This window comes from Lissotriton helveticus, chromosome 3_1 (assembly GCF_964261635.1).
Source record: "Lissotriton helveticus chromosome 3_1, aLisHel1.1, whole genome shotgun sequence".
In the NCBI taxonomy this organism is placed as follows: domain Eukaryota; kingdom Metazoa; phylum Chordata; class Amphibia; order Caudata; family Salamandridae; genus Lissotriton; species Lissotriton helveticus.
The window spans coordinates 1,595,363,692-1,595,388,284 of NC_136061.1; the positions used below are offsets into that span (position 1 = coordinate 1,595,363,692).

At 42.5% G+C, this 24,593-nt stretch overlaps 1 protein-coding gene across 1 annotated transcript in view; it reads left to right on the forward strand.

Moving 5' to 3' along the window:
* The window catches only part of DRD2 (dopamine receptor D2), a 1,149,771-nt gene that overhangs the window by 929,463 nt on the left and 195,715 nt on the right, over nt 1-24,593 (forward strand). The window contains exon 6 of the mRNA XM_078682355.1: nt 21,863-21,999. Coding sequence (XP_078538481.1) covers nt 21,863-21,999 — 137 coding nt within the window. The remainder of the gene's footprint in view (nt 1-21,862; nt 22,000-24,593) is intronic.

The following is a 24,593-nucleotide window of genomic DNA, read 5'->3' on the forward strand; positions in this document are numbered from 1 at the left end:
AACTGCCTAACCTCATGATTGTGCACTGTGGTGGCAATGACTTAAGCACACTGACTGAGGTAGGATTGGAAAGCCTAATGAAGAATGCCTTTGCAAAATTAATGACTCTTTTCCCTCACACTGTCTTGGTGTACTCCAACATATGCCAAAGGCAGAAATGGAAGTGGGCTAATCAATTCTGTCCACAGATTGACAAAGCTGGAAACATGTTAATAAAACAGTTTCTGCTTTACTCAGAGACCATAACATGGGCTTCATCTACAACAACAACCTCCGTTTTGACATATATGGAATCAATAGAAGTGAAGGAGTTCACTTTACATACAACGGCAACAGAGTGTTTCTAAACAACCTAAAACTCTGCATCCGATCTTATGTGTAGCTGTCATATACACACAATCAACACAAATGCTCTTGTCAAAGCCACCTAGAGCCTAAAATATTGTTAACTTTCTTTATGAATATCTTTTGTAAAAAATTTTGACAATATTCGCTACAACGTCATGATGATCGCAAATATAATGTGAAAACACAAAACAAAAGCAGACATTCAATGGCCAACAGCACATTCAAAATGTATGAGTTAAAAAATGTATTCTAACCATAACACTACATACATTACTGTCAAAATAACTAGAAAAAAGTATGACTCTCAATGTGTTTGTGACAACGTGTATGACTTCTTGACATGGTCCTAACTATCACTACCTACTGGCGACTGCCAATAAATAAATATTGCAAAACAACTGAATTTGCGGTGCCGCTGTCCGGTTTTACAAGCAAAACTGATGTTTGGTTTGAATGTATATATATATATATATATATATATATATATATATATATATATTTATCCCCAAAAGCGCCCAGGCCTCAGAGACGCACTCCTCCAGCTCGCTTGTTACAAAACCTTTATTTGCAGAAGGTACAGGGTTACAGCTCCGCTTTTACCAGTTCATTAGCCTAACGCGTTTCAGAGCATTCATGCTCTTTCCTCAGAGGCTGTGTGTTTCACACGCATTTTTTCAGGCTCCCACAGTTCCCTGCACGTTTACGTCATTAATTCATGGGCCTCCGGTGTGCCAAATTTAGTTTCATTTAATTTATTCAAATGCATGCTGGAACATGTAGGTATTTCCTATTTACTTTTTCACCATCAGTGGTTACTGCGTGTTAAAACCCTTTTTGAACCAAAATTTTCACCCTCCAGTGGGATCCAGAGCTGCAATCTTGTACCATTGTTCAAGCAGCCAGCTGCGCCGTACTCACGATCCCGAAGGTTCAGGTCAGACGATCCTTTTGCTCACTAAATTTTGGTTCAAAAAGGGAGGAGTGCGTCTCTGAGGCCTGGGCGCTTTTGGGGAGATGTATTCGCTGTTGGCCCAACCGTGGGAGTTCGCACCGCCTTGTAGTGAGCAAAAGGATCGTCTGACCTGAACCTTCGGGATCGTGAGTACGGCGCAGCTGGCTGCTTGAACAATGGTACAAGATTGTATATATATATATATATATATATATATATATATATATATATATATATATATATATATATATATATATACCTTTAAACCAAACTCATGCGATTGAAGAAGGCGCTGACTCCGTGGGTCTGAATCCAAACTTTTTTATTTCTCGATCAGTGTCTGCTTAGACGCGTTTCGGCATTGCCGCCTTGTTCACTACATCTGCATAAGAATTTAGGGCGCTTATATATACACTGAATACTGGGCGTGTCATTCAATTACAATACAGGTTGAAACTGGATATTGCCATGGTTACAATGTGGCCAAAACCTGTCTTGTGCCTTTCATGTTACATTTTTGTATATTTTTACATTTTATAGTTTTTTAACCTTTTGCACCAAAACGAGCATTTTTTACAAAATTCATTTTTCACTTTATGCACATTATTACTATTACGATTAACACCCAACCCTTGTGTGTCATCATAACTATGACCTATATGTACAGCATGTTCACTTCACAGCTGACATACGGTCGTTATTTAAACCTCAGTGACATTACTTAGTGAAAACGGAAAATAATAATGATTACCACAACATGCTACAATTTACATACTGTTCTTCCCATAGATGTTCCCAATAAAGGTCCCCTAGTGGTAGCCCATCTGGTTTGCCTGTATGCCAGTGTAGCGCTGGAGCCTCGTGTGAACGCTGGGTGCGTGTCTCAAGGGACAAGGTAATTATACCGGGAAAGTTCAGCGCGGGCGATCCCCTTTGACAGGATGGGTTTCCCTCTCTTAAAGTTGCCGGGTGATGCACAAATGCGCGTAGATTAACTAACATTGTACTGATTGTTATGTGTACAGTTGTTTTCTCAAGCCTCTAAGTTAAAGAGCCGCTGCCAGCGGATGCGAGGCTTGTGTGTTTGCCTCAATGATTATCGCTCGTAAAGGCGCCTGCCACAGAAGCCGTGCTGCATAATAGGCTTACTTCTGGGTCCTCCGTTCATGAATCAAACATGACGTTACATGCTGCCCTAGTGGGCGATCGTGTCCGGGTAGGCGCGTTACACATTTTAACAAAATTACCCATTCCAGAGTGAAAGGGCATGTTTGGCCGTCAAATTTACTAGGGTTAATTTACAATAAAGACTAGGTAGCTATGGGACATGTGGTGGTAGAAATTACAGAGCCGTGGTCGTGAGTCTTGATAAATTATAATTGTAACTAAATGTGAAATTGTGATGTGTGCTACTAGAATGGGCATGTCTAGTAGTGTGCTCTGGTGTGCCCAAGTGTAAACCCGTGAGATTGTTAGTACGTGAACTGCAGATGTTCTGCGAATGGTACTAGGAGAGAAGAGGTTAAAGGGTGATGTCGTTATTAAAGGTGGACACTAAGGGCTTCATCCGCATTCAGGCCGAATGGGATCTTGGAGTTTAGGAGTAGGATATACCTAAACTCCAGGCGACGTAACGCCAATGGGCGATTGCCTCCTCTTGGGTTTCTGGGGATGCTATCAATAACAAAATATTGTATGTTATTGGCATTGCCTTGGTGAGCCTCATGTATGTGTCTAGCCACAGGATACGCCGGATCATTGTTGGTGATCGCTCTCAAGTGTTGTAAAATCCGTACATGAGCTGGATGAATTGTAGACCCTACATACCTTTTGCCACATGTGCAAACCAGCACATATATTGCAAAATCTGTCTTGCATGTGAATGAGTCCCTCAGACTGAAAGGTTTTTTCCTAAAGGGAACCTGCACTGTGGTGGTGTTAATGCCATGCGTGCAAGCCTTACATTTAGAGCATTTTCTGAACCCTTTCTGGGAATCTAGCCAATTTTTCGGTTTTTTGAGAATTGGCGCATTGCAGACTAACTCATTCCTCATTGATTTTGCCTTTCGAAATGTTATCGAGGGGCTTTTTCCCACTATGTCCCCTATGCTTGCATCACCTCGAACTAGTGGCCAGTGTCTTCTCAGGATTTTTCTTAGGTTACTGTGGTATCTGTTGTACCCAGTTATGAGTCTTGGGGGGTTTTTGTTGTTCTCGTCCCCTAGTTTTGCCATAGGTTTGGGGAAAATCAGATCTTTCCTGTTTACGTTTTTACATTTCTCTTCGGCCCTTTGGCAAGTGCTGTCTGTGTATCCCCTCTTTCTGAGTCTTGAAAAGAGTTCTTGTTTAGCATTGGATAGTCCCTCAGTGGTGCTGCAATTCCGAGTCATTCTCAGGCACTCGGCATAGGGAATGGACTGTTTGAGTGGTGTGGGATGAAAGCTGTGCGCATGTAGTAGGGAATTTCCTGCGGTAGGTTTTCTATATGTGCGTGTTTGTATTTTCTTGTTATGCACATATAGCTCCAGATCTAGGAATTGGATACTTACACCATTGATGTTACAAGTAAATTTCAAATTTAGGGCATTTTCATTTAGCGCCAAAGCAAAACATTCTGCCTCTTCAACACTGCCCTGCCACAGAATAAAAATGTCATCAATGTATCGTTTGTACATCATTACATTGTTTGTCATCGTTTCTGCGTGCTGGATTTTTAGTACCCGCTCCTCCCACCAGCCCATATGCAGATTCGCATAGCTGGGAGAGAAGCAGGTTCCCATGGCTGATCCCTGTAGTTGTTTGTAGTGTAGTCTATCAAAGATAAACGTATTGTTCGTTAGACACCACTCAGCCATTTCTAGAAGCATTTCTGTGTGTTGATATAGTTCAATAGGTCTATTGCCCAAGTAATGTTTCATTGCTTTGAGTCCATCGTTGTGTCTGATGCTGGTATACAGTGATTGGACATCCAAAGTCATGAAGTTGTAGTCGTTATGCCATTCAATATCAAAGATTTTAGACAGAAAATCACTTGTGTCTCTAATGTAGGCCGGGAGCTTTTTTACTTCAGGTTGTAGGAAAGAGTCAATGAAGATGCTAGTTTTTTCAAAGAGGCTGCCAATTGCTGATATTATCGGCCTCCCGGGTGTTTTTTCTTCATTTTTATGGACTTTGGGAATTAAGTACAATTGCGGTGTCACCGGGTAGTCATTCTTCAGGTAATTAAACTCTTCCTTACTGATGAGGCCCATTCCTTTCCATCTGTAAAGTTTGTTGTGATACTTTTCTATATATATATGACGCTCCACTGTCAGACAACAGAAGGACCAGCACTCTGGTTAGATTAAACACATTTTAGGATTTATTGCGCACTTCAATCAATACAGACCCTTTTCAGCCGTAGCTTTCATCAGTGTCAGCTGGCGTCTGCGAGGCAAAAATTAATATTCACAAATTTACAACAAAATAAACGAAGGACTTGAAATTCAATCTCACTCGCCATGTTGGAATGACTAAATCATATCAAGGCAGTGCATTAGCATATTTCATTCGTTTGGTGCACGTAATTCAATATTTACATAAATTTACATATTTACAAAGCGACAAATGTTGATTAAATCATTAAACCCTGAATGGGTTAAATTAAAGTCGCATAGCAAAATAGCTTCCTTCCCTCAATAAGTTCTATGTATAATTCTAGTCACCATATTGGAACGTGTAAATGACTTCAGTGCATTGCCAATTTCATCTATGAACCATTTTTAAATCCAACATATCCGTTATTCAAAAATAATTAGTCATGATTTGAACCCATTCTAAATTCCCTGTGATTCAATATTTACAATTTGCATATTTACATTAGGTTTGTTGATTGAGCCCTGGGTGGGCTGGCATTGGATTACACAGTGAGAAACCTTCTCTTAGTTAATACTTTCTGTATCCAAAGCATAGCCTCCTTACAAACCTACTCATTTTTCTCAATTCCTGAATCATACTTCATACTATTCTATTTAGTTTGGTATTGGCTAATTTAAATCCATATTGTTGTCAGTCCTTCTCTTTCCCCTAACACATGTGCTGTTTATTCTAGATCTAGACTATAAGTGAGTTACGAGCTCTTCTCCTGCATGTAAACCCTTTGGTGACTTCGTCTGGAGTTCGATGATATATCTGGACTCCAGACGTCGTAATTTTTTCTCCTTGTTGCCTCCCCTGATGTCAAATGGGATGCAGTCTAGGCAGAAAAATTGTAGAAGATATCTGTCGCTGTTGTGATGGCTAGCAAAATGGCGGGCTACCGGATAGTTCTCATCTCTGTTTGCAATTGCCCTCTGGTGTTTTAGTATACGCTTTTTGACCGCGTTAACTGTAATTCCTATATAGCGGTAGCCGCAAGGGCATTCTAGACAGTATACCACATGAGTTGTTGAGCAGGTCAGGAATTTTGAGATCTTAGTACGGAATTTCTTATCTGGAATTTGAAACGTTAAAACCTTTTTGCTGGAACTACATGCTTCACATTTCCCGCATGGGAACGAGTCATGTAGATTTTGAAGCCCTGTAACCGGCATTTCTTTGGTAAGATGACTTTGCACAAGTTTGTCTTTTAAAGACCTTGATTTTCTAAATGTTACTAAAGGGTAATCAGGAAGTTCTTTTCCTATAATGCTGTCTGATTTCAAGATTTTCCAATTCCTACGCATTATTTTATTATTATTATTTTTTTTTTGTCCTCATACGCCTCTCCCCACCCGATGTTGTCGCGGATCCACCCTGGGGTTGTTTCATCTCATATAGCGGGCGTAGTGTTATTAAGGAGTACAATGTGTCTCGTTCGCCCCTACTCCTTACAACAAAACTTCCACCGAGATTCTAGAGAGGCTTAATCATAGGACTATTATTTCTTCTAAGTCTTTGTCTTTAATTTAAAAAATTTAATTGTGGGTTTATATAGCGCTAGGAATCGACTCCCGGAGGAGTATCTCCACGCTTCGACCGCTGGGGAACCCGTCCTGGCTCACCCTGAGAGATGGTCCCTGATGGGTATCTCTAAGGTGCGACCAAGCGTCCCCGGCGGTCTGGGGGGGCCGTTGTGAAGATGAGGCAAGCTGATGCCCAGAGTTGCCGAGTGTGGTTTCTGACTAGAGTAGGCACCGAGGCGAGAATTATCGAGTCCGCTGACCCTGGTCCACGACCCTGCCACGTCTGGAATCGAACCCTGGTCCCAGGCCGTTCTCTGCTTACGGGTCTGCCGCCTCTAACCAGTGAGCCACACTTCTCTTTGTCCCCCCCACCATCACCCATAGTGTTGTAAGAACGGAGTCCAGAATTTGCATCTCTTCTTATTTCGACCAGCCATATCTAGCTTTGCTATAGCTCTCATAGCTCTTAACCAAGTCAACTCGGACGGAGGGTCCACAGATATCCACATTTTGCATATTTCCCTTCGAGCAACCAAGATACCATAAAACACCAACTTCACTTTATCATTATAGCCCTTACCTTGTAGGTCTGCCTTTCCCGTCATAACAAGTTCAGGGCTTACCTCCAATTGTTGGCCCGATGCAGTGGACAAGCATTTACTCACTGCTTTCCAGAAATCTTCTATCCCTGGGCATGTAACAAACATGTGTAAGTCGTCTTCGTTCGGGCTATTGCATTTGGAGCACCTCACTGTACCGCCGTCTTTGAATTTCGCCAGTTTTTTTGGTGTCCAGAACGCCCTGTGGAGAGTGAACAAGTGGTTTCTCCTTAAATTCGCAGGTTTAACCACCTTGTATAGAATCAACATAGATACTTGCCATATATCCTCTGTCGCAATCCTCGGCAAGCACTCTCCCCACAGGGTCTCCGGCAGTTCGAAGGGTCCATCTTCTAGGTCTACTATCGACCAATACCACATCGCCACCTCTTTTTTAATCAGGGTTCCCAAAGCCAGTTTCTCTTCAAAAACGTTATAGTGCCCGAGTAAATTTTCCTTCCCTGCAGCCCAGCTTTGTATCTGCAGGTACTTAAATTTAGAGAACTTATTGCCCCACTTCTGTTCGCAGTACCTCCACGGTGCTAAAATCCCTTCTAAAAACAAATCCCCCCATCTCTGAGGTCCTACTATTTTTAATGGTGTTGCCAGAGCATCTTCGGTCCAACTCGGAGCTCCTGGTGTATCCCAAATTGGTGCCATTGCACTAAAGTATGGTATCTTCGTTGCCCTCCTAACTCTATACCATAGCATTGCTAGATCTTTCAAAACCTTTAACCTTATTTTCTTAAAGTATTTCGGGTCGGCAAATTTGTACATAAAAGCGCTTTGATTAGTCTTCTCCGTTCTTAACAGTGCTGAAAGTAGTGTGCCAATGTCTGAACTCCCTGGGGTTCCCAAAAGCATTCTGCAGTTCTTTAACAAAAAAGCCCAAGAGTAAATCTGTATGTCCGGGGCTGCCAAACCTCCTTTCAAAAGTTTTCTCCTAATTTTTTTCCAGGATAAACGTGATCCCTTAGATGCCCAAATAAAAGACCCAATCTCGCTTTGCAGCTTTCTAATCTCCTCCTTCTCGAACATATGTGGGATAGAGTCAAAGAGAAAAGTTAACTTGGGTAGCACCATCATTTTCACGAGATTAACTCGGCCGTATAGTGTTAGCGGCAGATACGACCATCCTCTCATAACCTGAGAAATTTCTTTCCTTACTTTAGCAAGGTTTACTTTAGTATGATCCTTAATGTTTTGTGTTATTTGTACCCCTAAGTATCCTATCTCTGTTTTGCATACAGTAACTCCTGCATTTAAGTTCCAGGACATAATTTCAGTTTTGTCCCTATTTAAGCAATATCCAGAAACCTCACCAAATTCCTTCGTTATGGTTTCTATATAGCTCAATGATTGATGTAGTTTAGGGGTTAAAATGACTATATCGTCCGCATACAGCCCGATCTTTCTGGCCCAGCCTTGAAACTCAAAAGGAGGAATCAACTCTGCCTCTCTTATTCGACACGCTAAATGTTCTAAATAAAGATCGAACAAGAGAGGAGATAAAGGGCATCCCTGCCTTGTGCCCCTCATTACTTTTATTGGTGGGGATAGATTCCCATTCACTAGTACCCTCGAAGTGGGTGACTGATATAACCGTGTCAAGACCGAGCCAAAATTGACCCCCATCTGTATATGAGCTATTAACTCTTTCAGATACACCCAGATAACACGATCAAATGCCTTGGCAGCGTCCAGGGCAACCACGACCAAGGGAAGATTATATGTAGCTGCTGCATCTATACTGCATATAAGGGAAAACGTTAGCTCCTTTAGATACCTCCCTTTAATAAACCCCTTCTGATCTGTGTGTATTAGATATGGGACAACTCTAGCCAGCCTATCTGCCAGGATCTTAGCAAACAGCTTATAATCGCTGTTTAACAACGAAATCGGCCTATAGGAGTCCATATATTTTGGTGATTTCCCGGGTTTAGGAATAACAATGATGTTTGCCTCATTCCATGACGCTGGGAGGGCCGCATCACCTAAGAAAATATCATTAAAGAGCTTCGTTAATAGGGGTGCTACGTTCCCTGCCACTGCCTTGTAGACCTCGGCAGGAAGCCCGTCTGGTCCTGGCGCCTTCCCTTTTTCCACATTACTAATAGCCCTCTCAACTTCTCCCAACGTTATCTCTTGATCTAATAATTCCTGAAGCTCTTCCGTCAATGGTTTTAAAACCTTCACCCAATTATCTGTTGCATGTTTAGCCGGAACAAGGTCCTCCCTATACACCTCTTCAAAATATCTATAAAAAGCCTCCGCAATATCCTTTGTACCAGTAACAAATTGCCCTTGTTCACCATCTTTCACTTCTTTAATTGTGCTACGTACCCGCTCACTCCTAGTTTTCCAGGCTAGTAATTTACTTGTGGCCTCATCATATTCAAAATGCGCTAATTGACTAGCCTCGTATTTTTTCCTAACCCTATTAGAAACCACTGCAACAATTTCTCTTTTTAATTCTTCCAAATCTTGAACAATCTTTTCTTTAGTTTCGCTGCTCACTGCCTCCACTAGCCCTCTCTCCTTTTGACGGACCTCTTTTTCCAAAGTATGCTCTTCTTTTACTAGCCGCCAGAGCTCCCAATCTCCCTTGGAGAAAAGCTTTACAAGCCTCCCAGACAACATCAATTTCCGCTGACCCCACATTGTGTTCTACAAATCCATCTATTTCCTGCCTGAGATTCTCTATCAACTCAGAGTCATACAGTATGGTTCGATCCAGCCTCCAGACTGAACCCAAACCGCTCACCCCTATCTTGACCACTAAAGTAACTGCTGAATGGTCTGAGAGATGTACCCCAACATGAAAGATCTGTTTCACTCTCTCCAACAGTCTTAAATCTATTAAGATATAATCAATCCGTGATCTATGACGGTATTTTTTATTGTAATAGGTGTAGCCTAGTGCTTGACCTGACCTGTGTCTCCACACATCGCATAAACCAAACTGATCTATTACCCCCTTAACCCTATTTGACATTTTACTGTTTACCTGCGCCCTGCTGTTGGAAGATCTGTCCAGTTTATGATCCAGTACCGTGTTAAAATCTCCAGCAAGAATAATATTACCTGTAAGACCTGCCATTCTTTAGTTAATTCATCTATAGGCCCCACATCGTCCTGATTTGGACCATAATACCCTATGATGTTGTATGCAAGGCCACTAATTTTCATGGTAACAATCAGCCATCTTCCTTTAGTGTCCCCTACCTCCCCCTCAATAGTACAGTCTACCCCCTGTCTAACCAACAATGCAATCCCTTTTGTTACCGCCGATTGTGGGGTATAAAAGACATGCTTCAACCATCGCTGTGATGTGAAATATTTCTTGCTCTCCTCCCCAGTTAAATGAGTCTCCTGTAGGATCATAATGTGTACTGAAAGATCCCTTAGGTACTTCAATATCAAGTCCCTCCTAGACTTCACTCGTAAACCATTTACATTCCACGAAGTCAAGGTCAGCTCTGCAACACTACCCCCCATCCTCACATACCCCCTCGGAACTCACTAACATCCAGGTGAGAAAATAGCCTATGAGAACATTTTTTAACTTTTTCTTCCCTACTCCCCTCTCCCCCACCCCCTCCCCTGCCTTCCTCCCGCTTCCCCCCAGTCCCCCCTCCCTGGAAAACCCAACCAGCTTCCTTAGGCCCTACCAAGGCCTTTCGAATACCCGTTACGGGAGGTATGGCGTTTTTCTTCGCTATCTTTCTTATGCACGAAAAAAATAAGCCCAATCCTTTCTTCTAGAGCCTTTTCCAGTTACACATTTCCGGCCTGACATTGATCCAAAAAGGCATCAACATCCTCGACAAACCTAAAAGTATGCATTCTATTCTTCCACATGACTTTTAAAAAAGCCGGAAATTTCAGTTGCACAGTAGCTCCCATACTTCTTAATTCCTACGCATTATTGTCCTTACTTTACTGGCTGCAGAGGAATAATTAGTAATTAGTCTCAAATCACCTGTCCCTTCTCTCGGTGTTCGACTTTGTGTATCCCTCAGCAATGTCTGTCTGTCTATTGCTTCTATCTTCTCTTTGGCCAATTGCAATACTTTTTGTGAGTAGCCTCTTGATCTAAAACGCCTAATGCTTTTATTGGCTGCCTGGTCATAATCCTCTTTTCCAGAACTGTTTCTTTTAATTCGTAATAGTTCCCCATATGGGATACTATTTACGAGGGTCGTTGGGTGGCTACTACGTCCATGCAGGACAGAGATGCCAGCCGTGGTTTTTCTGTATAGAGCTGTTTGACTCCCTCCAGACTCTGCAAAGACTTTAAGGTCCAGGAAGTTGACTCAATTTTTACTCATTTCATGGGTGAATGTTAGATTCAAATCATTGACGTTAAGGGTGGTGATATATGCTTCTGCCAATGCCTTAGATCTCTTCCAAATAACGAAGAGATCATCAATGTATCTCCGCCAACAGACCAATCTGTCCACCTATTCACCCTTGTCATCGGCCCAGGCCACCTGCTTCTCCCACCAGCCTACGAGCAAGTTTGCGTAACTGGGGGCGAAGCAGGTGCCCATCTCTGTACCTCTTATCTGCCGGTAGCGTTGGCCTTGGAAAATGAAAATGTTGTTATCTAAACAAAATGAGATAAATTCCATTAACATTTCACTATGTTCCACTATGTTCCAAATATCTGGCCGGACGGTGCCCAAGGAAAGTTCTCACTGCTGTTATTCCATCGTTGTGTCTTATGCTTGTATACAGGTTGCAGATGTCAAGCGTGCTCATGATGAAATCATCCTCCCAACCAATGTCTTGTATTTGCTTGAGAAAATCTTTAGTATCCCTTGTATACGAGCTCAATTGTGTTACACAGGGTGCCAAAAAATGATCAATAAATTCTGACATGTTTTCAGTTAACTCCCCTATTGACGACACAATCGGTCTTGCTGGTGGTCTAGCAGAGTCCTTATGAACCTTCGGCAGATGGTAGAATGTCGGTATTTTTGGTTGCTTGTTCTGTTAAAATAGAAATTCCTCTTTCGATAAAATTCTTCTTCCATAAGTGGCTTCGTATTCTTCCTCCGTGGTGGGGGCATAATTATCCTTGTCCTGCAGTTGTCGGAGTGCTTCTTTGCAGTAGTTGTTAAGGGTTTGTACAACGACATTTCCGCCTTTGTCAGATGGCTTTATTATAATGGCATCCTCTTGTTCCAAGCTCTGTATTACTTTTCTCTGGCTTGAAGACATGTTCCATTTCATTTTGCTTTTTAAATTTTCTTCTTGTCTTGTCAAGTTTTGAAGTTCTTGGATCACTGTTTCAGAAAAAATGTCAATAGCATCAATCGGGGACTAGGGGCAGAAGCGTGATGGCGGTTTAAATGTGCTTGGTTCTCCTATTTCAGTTATTCCTAGGTCAGCTGCTCTTCTAGTATTATCTGTTTGTGATGATTGTTGAGTATTACTCTCATCCCTTAATTCCTCTAGTATTGCCAAAGTTTCCAAATCCCGGATATTTATGTCCGCTGGTTCTTGTTCCTCCGTACGTTATATATATATCTTGCTCGCTCTCTGTCTCGATAGATAGGTAGATAGATAGATGGCTATATATAGATCTATATATATACATCTATAGATATATCTCTCTCTCACTCTCTCTATCTATCTATCTATCTATCTATATATATATATATATATATATAGATATATATATATATATATATATATATCTATATATATATATATATATATATATATATAGATATATATATATATATGTATACCACAAAATGTTCTTGGAGTGAAAAAGAACAGGAGGGACACAGCGGGGAAATCAGGAAAGGATTTATTTCTCACAAGAAGCATCGGCATGACCATCTCCTAGAGGTTTACAACAATATCTAAAACAGGTCTACCTATAAAGAAAAATAACAAGTTCTGGCTGCTGCAAGTAGAAGGGCGATTTAGTATTCATCAAAGACCTTCTCTTGGCTACCTCTTCTAAGGCTTAGGAGGATTTATACCATACTCAGGTGAAAGAACTGCGAACAAACAAACATAAATGTAGGCAATCTTTCACATGGAAACCAACTGATGAGTAGCATTAAGTCAAAACCTCAGAGTGAGGGTTGAATGGATGCGTGTGTGCTGATAGCAAAATCGCTCATGGGGCACCTATAAGTTATTGATAGTGTTCCCATCAATAACTTATAGGTGCCCCATGAGCGATTTTGCTATCAGCACACACGCATCCATTCAACCCTCACTCTGAGGTTTTGACTTAATGCTACTCATCAGTTGGTTTCCATGAGTCTTGAGGGACGTAGCTTTATGGTCGTTAAACTTTCCCTCTAACCCCCTTCTAGTTAGTATTATGGCAATCTTTCACAAACACTTCTAGACCATAGACACTGCGAGTTTGTGATGTATATTATCCACTAGTAGAGGTGTGTGCATGGGCCTCACAAGGGAGGGAGGAATAGGGCTTAATTCAGTTACCTCTCACTGTTCCCCCTGCTAGAAGAAAAACACACACTTACAACATATATACCAACGAATATCTGAGCATCCAGGATGCCTTTTCATAGCAAACTATACATATGACAAATTAAACCATTCCTTGTTGAGCATACGCGCATTTGATATGGGATAATATACCACCTGGTATATGTAGAAAGTTAGGGCGTTGGAGTTTAGGGAGACTAGGAGAAACCACAAGGTTGGTACTTAAAGTTTGATAACAGAATCGGGTTTCAACACACTAGAAGAACTTGCACGTTCAAATATCAAAAAAAGCTCTGTGGCACTCACTGGAGGTAGCTGGTGGGCTAATTGGCCCCCAGGGACCCTCGGGACTCAAGGGGACTTAATCCCCCAAATTAAAACGCACCAGGGGGTGGGTTTGCACAGTGGTGCATGGAGGGGGCGTGGCCTGATGGGACAAGTGTGCAAATGCACCCTGTGGCCCGTTTTAAGTTAGGGTATTAAGTCCCCTTGAATCCTGAGGGTCCCTGGGGGCCAACTAGCCCACCAGGTACATCCAGTAAGTGCCACAGAGTTGGTTTGCAGAGAGGTGTAAAAAGGGGCATGGCCTCGGACCAACTCTCTGCAACACAGCTCTGTGGCGTTTACTGGAGATACATGGTGGGCTAGTTGGCCCCCAGGGACCCTCAGAATTCAAGGAGAATTATTCTCCCACATTAAAACCCACCAGGGAGCGCGTTTGGTGAAGGGAGGGGGCAGGGCCTGATGTGACTCCACCAAAAACCAAGCACTTATAAATTCACCATGCACTCTCCTTGCAGCACCCTAATCATCCAGTCACTACCCATGCACTCATGAAACGGCCCATGCACTAATTCATGCACTGCTACAATACCCTGAGCAATACCCATTCAGTCAAGCCATTGCCCAGTCACTACCCATGCACTTCTCCAATCACCGAGCGTGCACCATGCACTTATCCAATCACTCCACCAAAACCCAGGCACTTATAAATTCAACATGCACTCTCCTTGCAGTACTCCAATCTTCCAGTCAGAACCCATGTACTCATGGAGTGACACAAGCACTAACACTTGCACTGCTACAATCCCCTGTGCACTACCCATGCAGACCTCTAACCCCCTACACAGTACTGATTCACTCCTCCAATTACCCAGTCTGTACCCATGCACTCCTGAAATTCCTCTGTCACCACCCATGCACTCCTCAAAACAGCCAGCCAGCATCATGTACTTATCCAATCACTCCGCCAAAACCCACGCAGTTATAAAATCACCATGCACTGTCCTTGCACCACTCTAATCATCCAGTCACTACCCATGTACTCATGCAATGACCCAGGCACTAACTCATGGCAAATACATAGGAGGTCATGCTAATTACAGGGGTACCCCAACGCATAGTGTTCCTTAGTGTATGTAGGTGTTTTCACTGTATTCTAAGTGTCTATTAGCATATCACTGGCTCCGGTCCTGGTTAGACAGAGTCCGTTACCACCAGTACCCATCACTAAAAAGTTAGGGTCACAGGAGGACTTTCTGCTACTCTGTTGGTTCTTTCTGTACATCTCTTGCTTCTTCCTGCACTTTTCCTCGTCTTTCTAGACTTCTGTTGCCTCTTTCTGCATTTGTCTTGCTTCTTGCTGCTCTTTTCTTCCTCTTTCTTCACATGTCCTAACTTTGTAGGCATAGTTAGAAATTAGCATTTAAAAAACCATTGAAATTCACTAAAAAAACATAGGTTTCAGGCACATTATAGTTAGAAATTAGCATTTAAAAAACCATTGAAATTCACTGAAAAAAACATAGGTTTCAGGCATGTTATAGTTGGAAATTAGCATTAAAAAAACCTTAGAAATTCACTGAAAAAACATAGGTTTCAGTGACGTTATAGTTAGTACACTTTTTTTATATGTTATATACGTCATGATGATGTGACGAGTACATTACATATGTCATGCTGATGTGGCGAATAACCCATTTGGTATTCTAGTACTGTGTCCATCACCACTCTCTCATAAATACCTGTAATCTGTCAGTATCCTCTGCAAAAGAAGTGGTATATAATATGTATTTATGTATGTACGTATTATCCGTCATGATTTATATAATAGTATATAATCATGTATATCGTGAAACATTGTTAAAATCCTGCCTACCTCAGGCAAACGTAGAATAGTGAGTAAGAAATCTGTAGGTATCTAACGTCTAGACGTTGTCTCCTTTTCCGGGGTGCAGACCCTGGAGTTTACTGGTCCCGTCAACCTGACAAATAACAGGGCACCAAGTTAGTCGGAAAGCCCCCAATCGATAAATATGGTTAGTATAATTGATAACCAGGCATGTTGTAAGTCTGTGATGGAAAGGAGCACATCTGTTGTTTGCCCCATATGCCAAATCTGTGTATCTTACCCATTTGTGGGTCGGCTGTTCCCCAGCTGTGATAACGCCATGTTAGTTTTTCTGCGTTTTTTAAAGATTTTTAAGATATCCTTATCCCCACATTACAATTATTTTGTGTGAGTGTGTGTTTTAATTAAAACCTACCACCCTTATATAGTGCAACTCTATCCTTCATGTTTATTCTATATATGATGTAGTGCTCCGGATGAAAACCGCCTATCCTAAGGCAACTTCTATGTAAATGACACCGCAATATTGGAATTCATCAATGCATGTATTGTAAAAATCAATTCGCAGAAGGGCTCCTTCTGCCCACATTACAATTATTCCGTGTGAGTAAGTGTTTTAATTAGAACCTATCACCCACATGCAGTGCAACAATATCCTTCACGTTTATGGGTCCATTTATCATTAGCTTACGCGTGTATATTCCGGTACTTAATGGTCGCCATCTTCAGATCCTTCTATGACACTCAAGAAAGGTAACTGTCCACCAGACGATACGAACCTCCCTGACATATTGGAATATGTTCAGAGGATACGTTTGAAGTTCATGTGAAAATCAAGCCGATATGTAAACATTTCAACCACTTACATAATGATACATATGTGTATATGAATTACAGTCTCAAAGTCAAAGTATCCTTTCTGTGATTCTTTGTACTTGATGTCCCTCCCTCCTTTTTTGGTATTGAACAGATGCTCATATAAATCATAATTCATTTTGGAGCACGTCATCATTCATGTGTAATGCGTCTATTATGTGGTCTAACTATATATATTTTCACCGTATTCAGCATTGTCCAAAAGGATGTCTTTGTAAAGCATTGAAGCTTCCAACACCCAGGATATCTACTGACCAAATCGCTAATCTGGATGTGTAGTGGCAAACAATCACATTTAAAGGATCAATTTAAGATATTATACTGAAAAAGTATCAACGCTACATTGTTAACAATATTGACACTCATGAGTATGTAGCCATCTCGTTATATGACCACTAAATTTGTACTTCGTAGTACTTTCCTTGCCTTGTCTCATGGTGGGATTTCCAAAATCCATATGGACTTCATAAGACAGTATTCATTATATTTACCGGCAATCAATAATTTCTCAAGAAATAATGTTGCTCATGATGAACATTTAGGCTGTGTACTACAGTCTTTAATTTCATGATCCACTCACATTTTCTCAGGGATAGTTCTCTATTCCCTCCTCTCTGATCGCTTAGCGCATGGTCTATACCGTAAAACAGAAAGTTACTTTGTATCCCTTGTGACTGACTCTCATTCACATGTGTTGCCACTGGGTATCTGATGTCTCGTTTCCATCACTCTGAAGTGCTCACCTATTATTTGTGATATTAAAAATAGGGTTGGTATCCAATTTCTTATAGCAGGAAGCATTGTCAAATTGTGAGTAAATGTCCCTCATGTAGTCAGTTCGGTCCATAATAACAATATTGCTTGCTTTATCCACCTCCTTAACACCTTAACTGCTTCGAACGTTCCGCGCCAGTGCTGAACGTTCTATTAAGCGGGCGGGACTGCGTCAGCCAACGGACATGCGCAGCACCATGGAGGTAGTGCTCGCGACTGCCGTTGGCCGACACCCGCAGCGAACGGGCTAATGATCAAGTCATTATTCTCTGGCAACATCTTAAGGGCCCCTCTCCCACTATATTTAGGTTAAAACAATAATGCAATGGATTGAATTGTAAGATACATTTAAATTTGATTTTACATCCCTGAGGAAGTCATAGGGTAACACACCCATTGAGAAAACATGTGTTGTCTGGCAGAAGAAATCAAAGAAAAAGAAAAAGAAGACCACAAGAAGCCGTGTTTATGTAATTTTGCATGTGCTAAGAGTCTTATGTTTTTTTTAATCTTTGAATGCTGTTTTGTAACTTCTATGTGTGCTGCTTAATGCAGCACACATAGAAAAACTGCATTTATTAAAAATTATTGTTTATGTGCCGGATGGGTGACCTTCCTGCACATAAAAAGTCATAGGCGATGTGCTGTTTCTATGCGTGCTGCACACATGGAAACTGAACAAATTAGGAGAAATAAAGCATAACTCCTCGTTTTACTTGGATAAGACCAGGTTTTCCCTGGCCTCAATTTTGGTGCTGCCTCCTGCTTACGCTGCCCTTGTAAATAGGTGGCAGCATCAAAATCAATGGGTGTTACGGTGGAACGCCCACCGCAACACCCATTACCCTCCCGTTTCATGCTAAATACAGCTTGAAAGTGTACGTTATTTACAATGCAGCATTAAGTCACGTTAAGTGCCTTAAAGCTGCCTTGTAAATAAGGCAAGACCCCTATTGTCATCACTAGGTCACTGAAAGTGACGTTTTGTGGCAACAGGAGCTTGAAATTATGCCTCGAATTTTTTAACCATGTCAAACTACGATATTGCCTCGGCATACACAAATCCTCCGATGTACATGAATTCCACACACTGTTCTGTGTTTATTTCAATGAGCTGGAGACGGTTTGTTTAGGGTTTGACAAAGGTCACTTTGACCGAAACGCATCATTGTTTGTTTGGGGTCTGGTGTCACAACTCATATAAGTTGAATAAAGAAGAAACGTTCACCACTGCTGTCTCTAGAGTGGTGTGCAGATATATGGTGAGAGATAGAAAGAGAGAGAGAGGGAGAGAGAGAGGGAGAGAGAGAGGGAGAGAGAGAGCGAGAGAGAGAGAGAGAGAGAGAGAGAGAGAGAGAGAGATTTTGACTGAGCTTATAATCAATATTAAGCAATTTGAGGTTTGCCTACTAAGATCAGTAACATCGGAGGGGAAAAACAATGACATTCTTAGGCAAACACTTAGCTGGCTCCAATCCAAAACCGAAACAACCCTAAAATTCTCCAGCTATTGTTTACTACGCAACCATAATGTCTCTCCGATTCAGTGCTCATGACAGCGCAGATGGCCTAACAAATGACAATTTCAATGCAGAATAATGTATTCCAGTTTATGAAGAAAAATGGTTAAAAAGAATACTTCACTCACAAGTAATACATATTTTCAAAAACCTTAAAGGCAGTTGAAAGGCTGCAGTACTATATTAAAAAACTAGAAGGCCTAAGAGCCTGTGTCGTGGAAACGCTGTGTTAACCCTGACCAGCAAATGTGCAAAAAGTGTACCCATTTGTTAGTGCATCAATTATTTTATGGTCGATGTCATCAGGGATCCTATTTTTTGTGATCAGAGAAGTGCATGGAGGGAATTAAGGCTGCATATCAGAATATAACTTGGGTATATACGTTTGGTTAGGTTGGGTTGTAATTATTATGTCCATTTCACTTTTTTTTTATGGGAATGTAATTTTTTATTAATGATGTTTATTAGTTGTCGATCCTAGTACAGAGTAATGCAATGTCACTTAATGAATGATTTTCAGTCATGTTTCTGATAGATTTGTCCATGTTGTATTAATTTGCACTCTACTTGCCACAACAACTAGCTCTGTCCAGCAGCTACTAGTCAGCTACCCTGATCTTACACAAAACCAGTGGTGGCTGGTGACATTTGAAAGTGGTAGGGCGTAAACGTGAGGGATCCGTCTTCAGTAGCGCGTAAACGTGAGGGATCCGTCTTCAGTAGCGAACAACCACTGCATTTTCTTTTATTTTCACCTTGTCATAATTTTGACAACTGTGTACCCCCTTGATGGCGGCCCCATCACACCCATTTGCACAGAATCACAATTACAACTCAAATACGTGACCACTAACCCTAAGCACTGAGGCCAATGATTGGATGGCCATGTATTCTGAACACCATTTTGAGACACTGGCAGACCCTGTGAGAAACCGGCAGTGCCTTCAACCACAGCTCCGGAGCTCTTAATCGTGCAAACAAGTGGTGTCCCTCAGTACAAACTATGCACTGTACAATAGTAATGACAAGCAAAAGTACAGAATCTACATCCCGGATGTAGCTAGCAGTATTCTCCATTATCCTGCATATTGAATTGACAAGTGTGCAAGACTGATAGCCTACCTGAATTGCAAAAATATCTAGAGACTGCTGATGCCTAGTTGTGGTCCAAAGTCACCCCCAGATGCTCACACTGCGACCTGGAAGAAGATCGACACGGCCAAGTGAAGACGGATGCAAAATAAATGCACCTGTCTGCCTTTCACTTCAAAATTGTGGTGCAGCATCTGTGATATGGGCTCTGCAAATACAGAAGGTCGCAGAGCAGGGCCTGCAGCAGGAGCATCCAGAGAGGAGGAGAGGACAGGTGTCCTGGGGGAACAGCAGTAGGAAGTGGCCTAGAAATGCCTCCAGTCTCATGAACGGAGGAGGCATTCAGCTGTGCCAGGAAAGCAGCGAATTCAAACCAGGCCCCACTTCTGCAAGAATAAATAGGGTTGAAGGCTCTGAAAATACAGGACGTACAGCCTACTCACATTGGAAGGCTACTGGCCGTCTCGTCCTGCTCCTTTATGAACAATGGCTGCGCTGACCCACCAACCTTCCCATTAGGATCTTTACCTGGACTGGCGAATCTAGAATTTCTTTCATGGTGTGACCCCCACAGGTCATTGCCCCTAGGGAAACCCCCTCGGCCTCAATCCTTTCACTCTTCTGATGAAGCTCTGCTCACCTATTGAGTAGTTTCGGTTTTACAAGCTCAGACATTGTGGGTTGTTGGTTCAAGAGGACGGGGGAAATTGGAACTGGCAGGCACATTCAAATGTCTTCATCCTCTGAACGTGGACATTTTTGAAGCACTCTGTGCTAGGGCCAGCAAATACGAGATGTCTTGGACGGCAGTGGCTACCCTTGGCACCTTTACGTCACTGGACTGGCAGACCCTCGCAGCCAATCCTGGCCCTTGGGTCACAGGTTATTCTACGCCCTCAGCACGCCCATTAGGAGCCCTAAGGGCTCCTAATGGGCATGCGCAAAAAAGCGCAAACACAAATGCGCATGAGTGGGCACGGGTAAAAATTTCTCGCTCCGTCCCCACTCATGGGCACTTGTGTTGCTGCCTCCCTGTTGCCCTGGTGTCTGGTGACAATCATGTCAATCAACATGACGCCAGACCGCCCTGGTCTGACGTCATGCTGACTGGCATGATTGTCAGTTCTCCCTCCTTGGCTCGCGTCTTTGAACTTAAGTAAACTCAGTTTACTTAAGTTCAGATAAATGCAGAGGGAGCTGCGGGCGGCTGCGGGCGGGGGGAGGGGCTACGCCCCCACGCCCCAATGGACGCACCGCGCCTGCACAAAACCTTCTACTTCCTGGCTTCAGAAAAAGAGTATTTGATTAAAAAAAAAGCTATCTAAAAATATATGAGATGGAAATTTCAGTGTAGGTGCAAAATCAAATAATTAAGGATGCATGTATTTGCTTAGCAAGCACATTGACAAAATATGTTGAAGAAGCTAAAAATGTAGCATTGGGTCAAAATACTTTGCAGCATTTGTAGAGAATGATTGTGCTACAAGGACCTGAACAGTACTGCTGTTGGGTAAGTGAATGAAACGTTTTGCACTTCGCGGTCATCAGTTGAACACATTAGCGGCTCCTCTTGGTAGTGCTGCGGGCGGTGTGGCGGGCGGAGGAGGGGCAGGGGGGTAGTAAACTACGGCATATGGCCAAACTGAGGTAAGTAAAGAAATACAATGAGTTACATTGTGCACGCTGTAACGCCAAATGGCGATGCAGCGTGCGCATTGTAATTCGTTTTATTTATTTACTTACCTAAGTTCAGCCGTATGCCATAGTTTACTACCCCCCACCCTGCCCCTCCCCCACCCCACCCCACCCCACCGCCCCACAGCACTCCCTCGAGGAGCCGCTACTGGTTGAACTATAAGTGGCCTGATACCCCCACCAGTTACCAAACAGTGTCTGGTTGGTGTTCAGCTTGAAAGGAGCATGATTCACAGAACCTGTTTCCAATTATGAATGGCTTAGGTTTTAAAAAGGCAGGTAGTGGCTGGCTGGCAGCGGATAGCAGTGATTGTTATCGGGTAAAGAGTTGAGGGGAGTCTGGAAAATAAATGTACTCAATGAAGCAACGTGGTCGATTGTTGATGGGGTAGAGAAGAGAAGCTGGCAGTACTAATGTATTAATGACTTTTCAACGATCTCTCAATCTCTCTCTTTCTCTCTCCTTACTCCAGGTATACTGCCGTAGCCATGCCAATGCTTTACAATACTAGATACAGTTCAAAGCGGAGAGTAACTGTCATGATATCCGTGGTCTGGGTACTCTCCTTTGCCATCTCCTGTCCAATTTTATTTGGATTCAATAACACAGGTAACTACATCAACTTAACAACTTATTATGTTGTGTGCAACATGAGAGTTTTATCTTTACACTATCTTTAAATTGTTCATAAATAGCATTAAATATTACTCTATTATTGGTATGAAGGAAAAAAGTACAATGGTGGAATTCATTTTTTAAATATTTTTTTGTATTCAATTCTCTAGTTACAAGTAAGTATGGTACATACTTTCCACACCAAGAATTGTCACTGCCATACAAAAATATGTGTTTCTACTTACTTACATAATTTAATGAAACGGAGAATATTGGGCCATGTTTACAAAACACCTGTTTTTGCAGGGTTATCCTAGAACTTTTTGCTTCGTCCTGTATTTTTTCTGACCTGTTGATGGTGGTTTTATGACTCAAGGCACTTTATCACTGCTGATCAGTGCTAAAGTTCATATGCTTTCCCGGTAAATTGTTGTTACGGATTGGTGGTTCCATGATTGGCATATTTGATTTGTGCACTGTGTGCTACACTGATTGTGCCACCCACATAAACAGCCTGTAAATGTAACTCAGACCTGCCACTGTAGTGTCTGTGCGCAGTTTTGAACTACCATGTCGGCCTGGCAAGTGCACCCACTTGCCATGCCCTAACCTTCCCTTTACTTACATGGGAGTCACCCCTAAGGTAGGCCCAAGTTTACAATGTGGGCAGGGGGCAGTCTATGTGAAAGGTAGGACATGCCTGATGAGTGTGGCATGTCCTGATAGTGAAATATTTCCAATTTAGTTTTTCACTATTGTAAGGCTATTTGTCCCCGTAGGATAGAATGAGGAATTTGTTCATAACATCTTATAAGTATAACTGTCCATCAGAACAAGATAGGAAAATAGAGTTTAGTATGCCGGAACGCAGAATATAAAAAAGGCAACTTTTAGCAAAGATGACTTTTATATTGTGTGTTTGAAAATATCACTTTTAGAAAGTGGGTATTTTCTTGCTTAGCCATCCTCTGTGCCTCTGCTAGGTTTGTATATTGACTGTCTGGCTTTTGAATTACAGGGGCTGGGATGTGCATTCTCTCAGACGGCTACCGGGGGTGGGGGGGTAATGTATGTCCTGCCTTTCCTGAATGAGCCAGTGCTGGGCTGAATAGACCTGGGCTGCATTCAGAGAACGGGGAGAAGTGTCAGTTGTGCCTGAATAGTCCGGTCTGCCTTTAGAGTGGTGTGAGGAGATTTCCCTTGCACCTGAATAGAGCCTGTCTGCCTTACAAAATTATGTCTCCACCTCCTTCCAGGAAGTGGCACCAGAGAGTACCAAACTGGTTTTGACTGAGCACAGAGCTGCTCTGCCATAGAGAATATGGGATTTTACTGTATAAAAAGAGGGGGCAGACTTTTAGATCACTTATGAGAATCAAGAGGAACTTTTGCTGAGGAGAAGAGCTGGAGAAACTGAGGAGGAATACTGCCCCTGTGTTGTTTGCTGTCTGGGTTGGCCTGCAGTGGTATTTTCTGCTAAGGAAAGGGAAAGGACTTTGCTGTTTGATGTGTCCCCTGCTTGAAGAAGATCTCCAAGGGCTTTAATTGAGCTCACCTCCTGTTCTGAAGTCTCAGGGACACAAAGACCTCACCCCTAGTTTCCCCTGAAGTCCTCGGCTAGGAGTTCTGACCAAGCTGAGAGGTGCCTGCCAGTCTTCTGGGCCTCTGGAGGTTGTTTTGGGAATGGAAACTACAAGAACTGTGAAAATCGACGCATCGCCTATTTTCAGCGCATCACAGCGGCGCAAGAAGAATTTTCCAACTCATCGCCGCGGCCGAAGAATCCACACAGCGCCTGATTGCGGCTGAAGTGTCTGTCGTGTGACAAATCCTTTGTATTGATCTCTGATGTCAGAGATCACCGCACCAATTCTAACGCTGGCCTGTTTGTGGAAAAACCAATGCATCATACCAGATTGTCATGCATCGACGTGCCAAGTCTGTTGCATTGTTGGGGGACACAGTAAAAAAACGGACATATCACCTCCCCACACTGTAAGAAACCAAGGCATCAAATCCTCTCCGGTAAGGAACCGACGCATCACCTCCCCTGCACAGCAATAAGGAACCAACACATCACCTCCCCCGGAGCACGGAACCAATGCATCACCTTCCCTGAGTGTGAGGAACCGACTCATCACCTTCCCTGAGGCCCTTTTTGCTTGCATTTTCTGACGCATCCAAGGTACTTTGTGTAAAAGCGTTCCATCCCACATTTTTTGGGAACTGAACTGTTTCTACCTTTTAAGAATCATATTTTTAATGTGGATTTTTGTCGTTTGGTCTTGTTTTGTTTTAGATAAAGGTTACTTATATTTCTAAACTGGTGTGGTGTCGATTTGTAGTGTTTTCACTGTACTACTGTATGTGTTCACAAATGCTTTACACTCTGCCTCTTAGATAATCCTGTCTGCTTGAGCCAAACTACCAAGGGGGTGAGCAGGGGTTATTTTAGAAGTACATCCCCCTTACCCTAACTAGGAAGAAGGGTCCAACCTTGGGCAAGGGTACCTACCTCTGCCAACTAGAGCCCCCCAATTTCTAACACCGTGAAGCACTATTATGCTGCCAGAGCATCACTTTTGTGA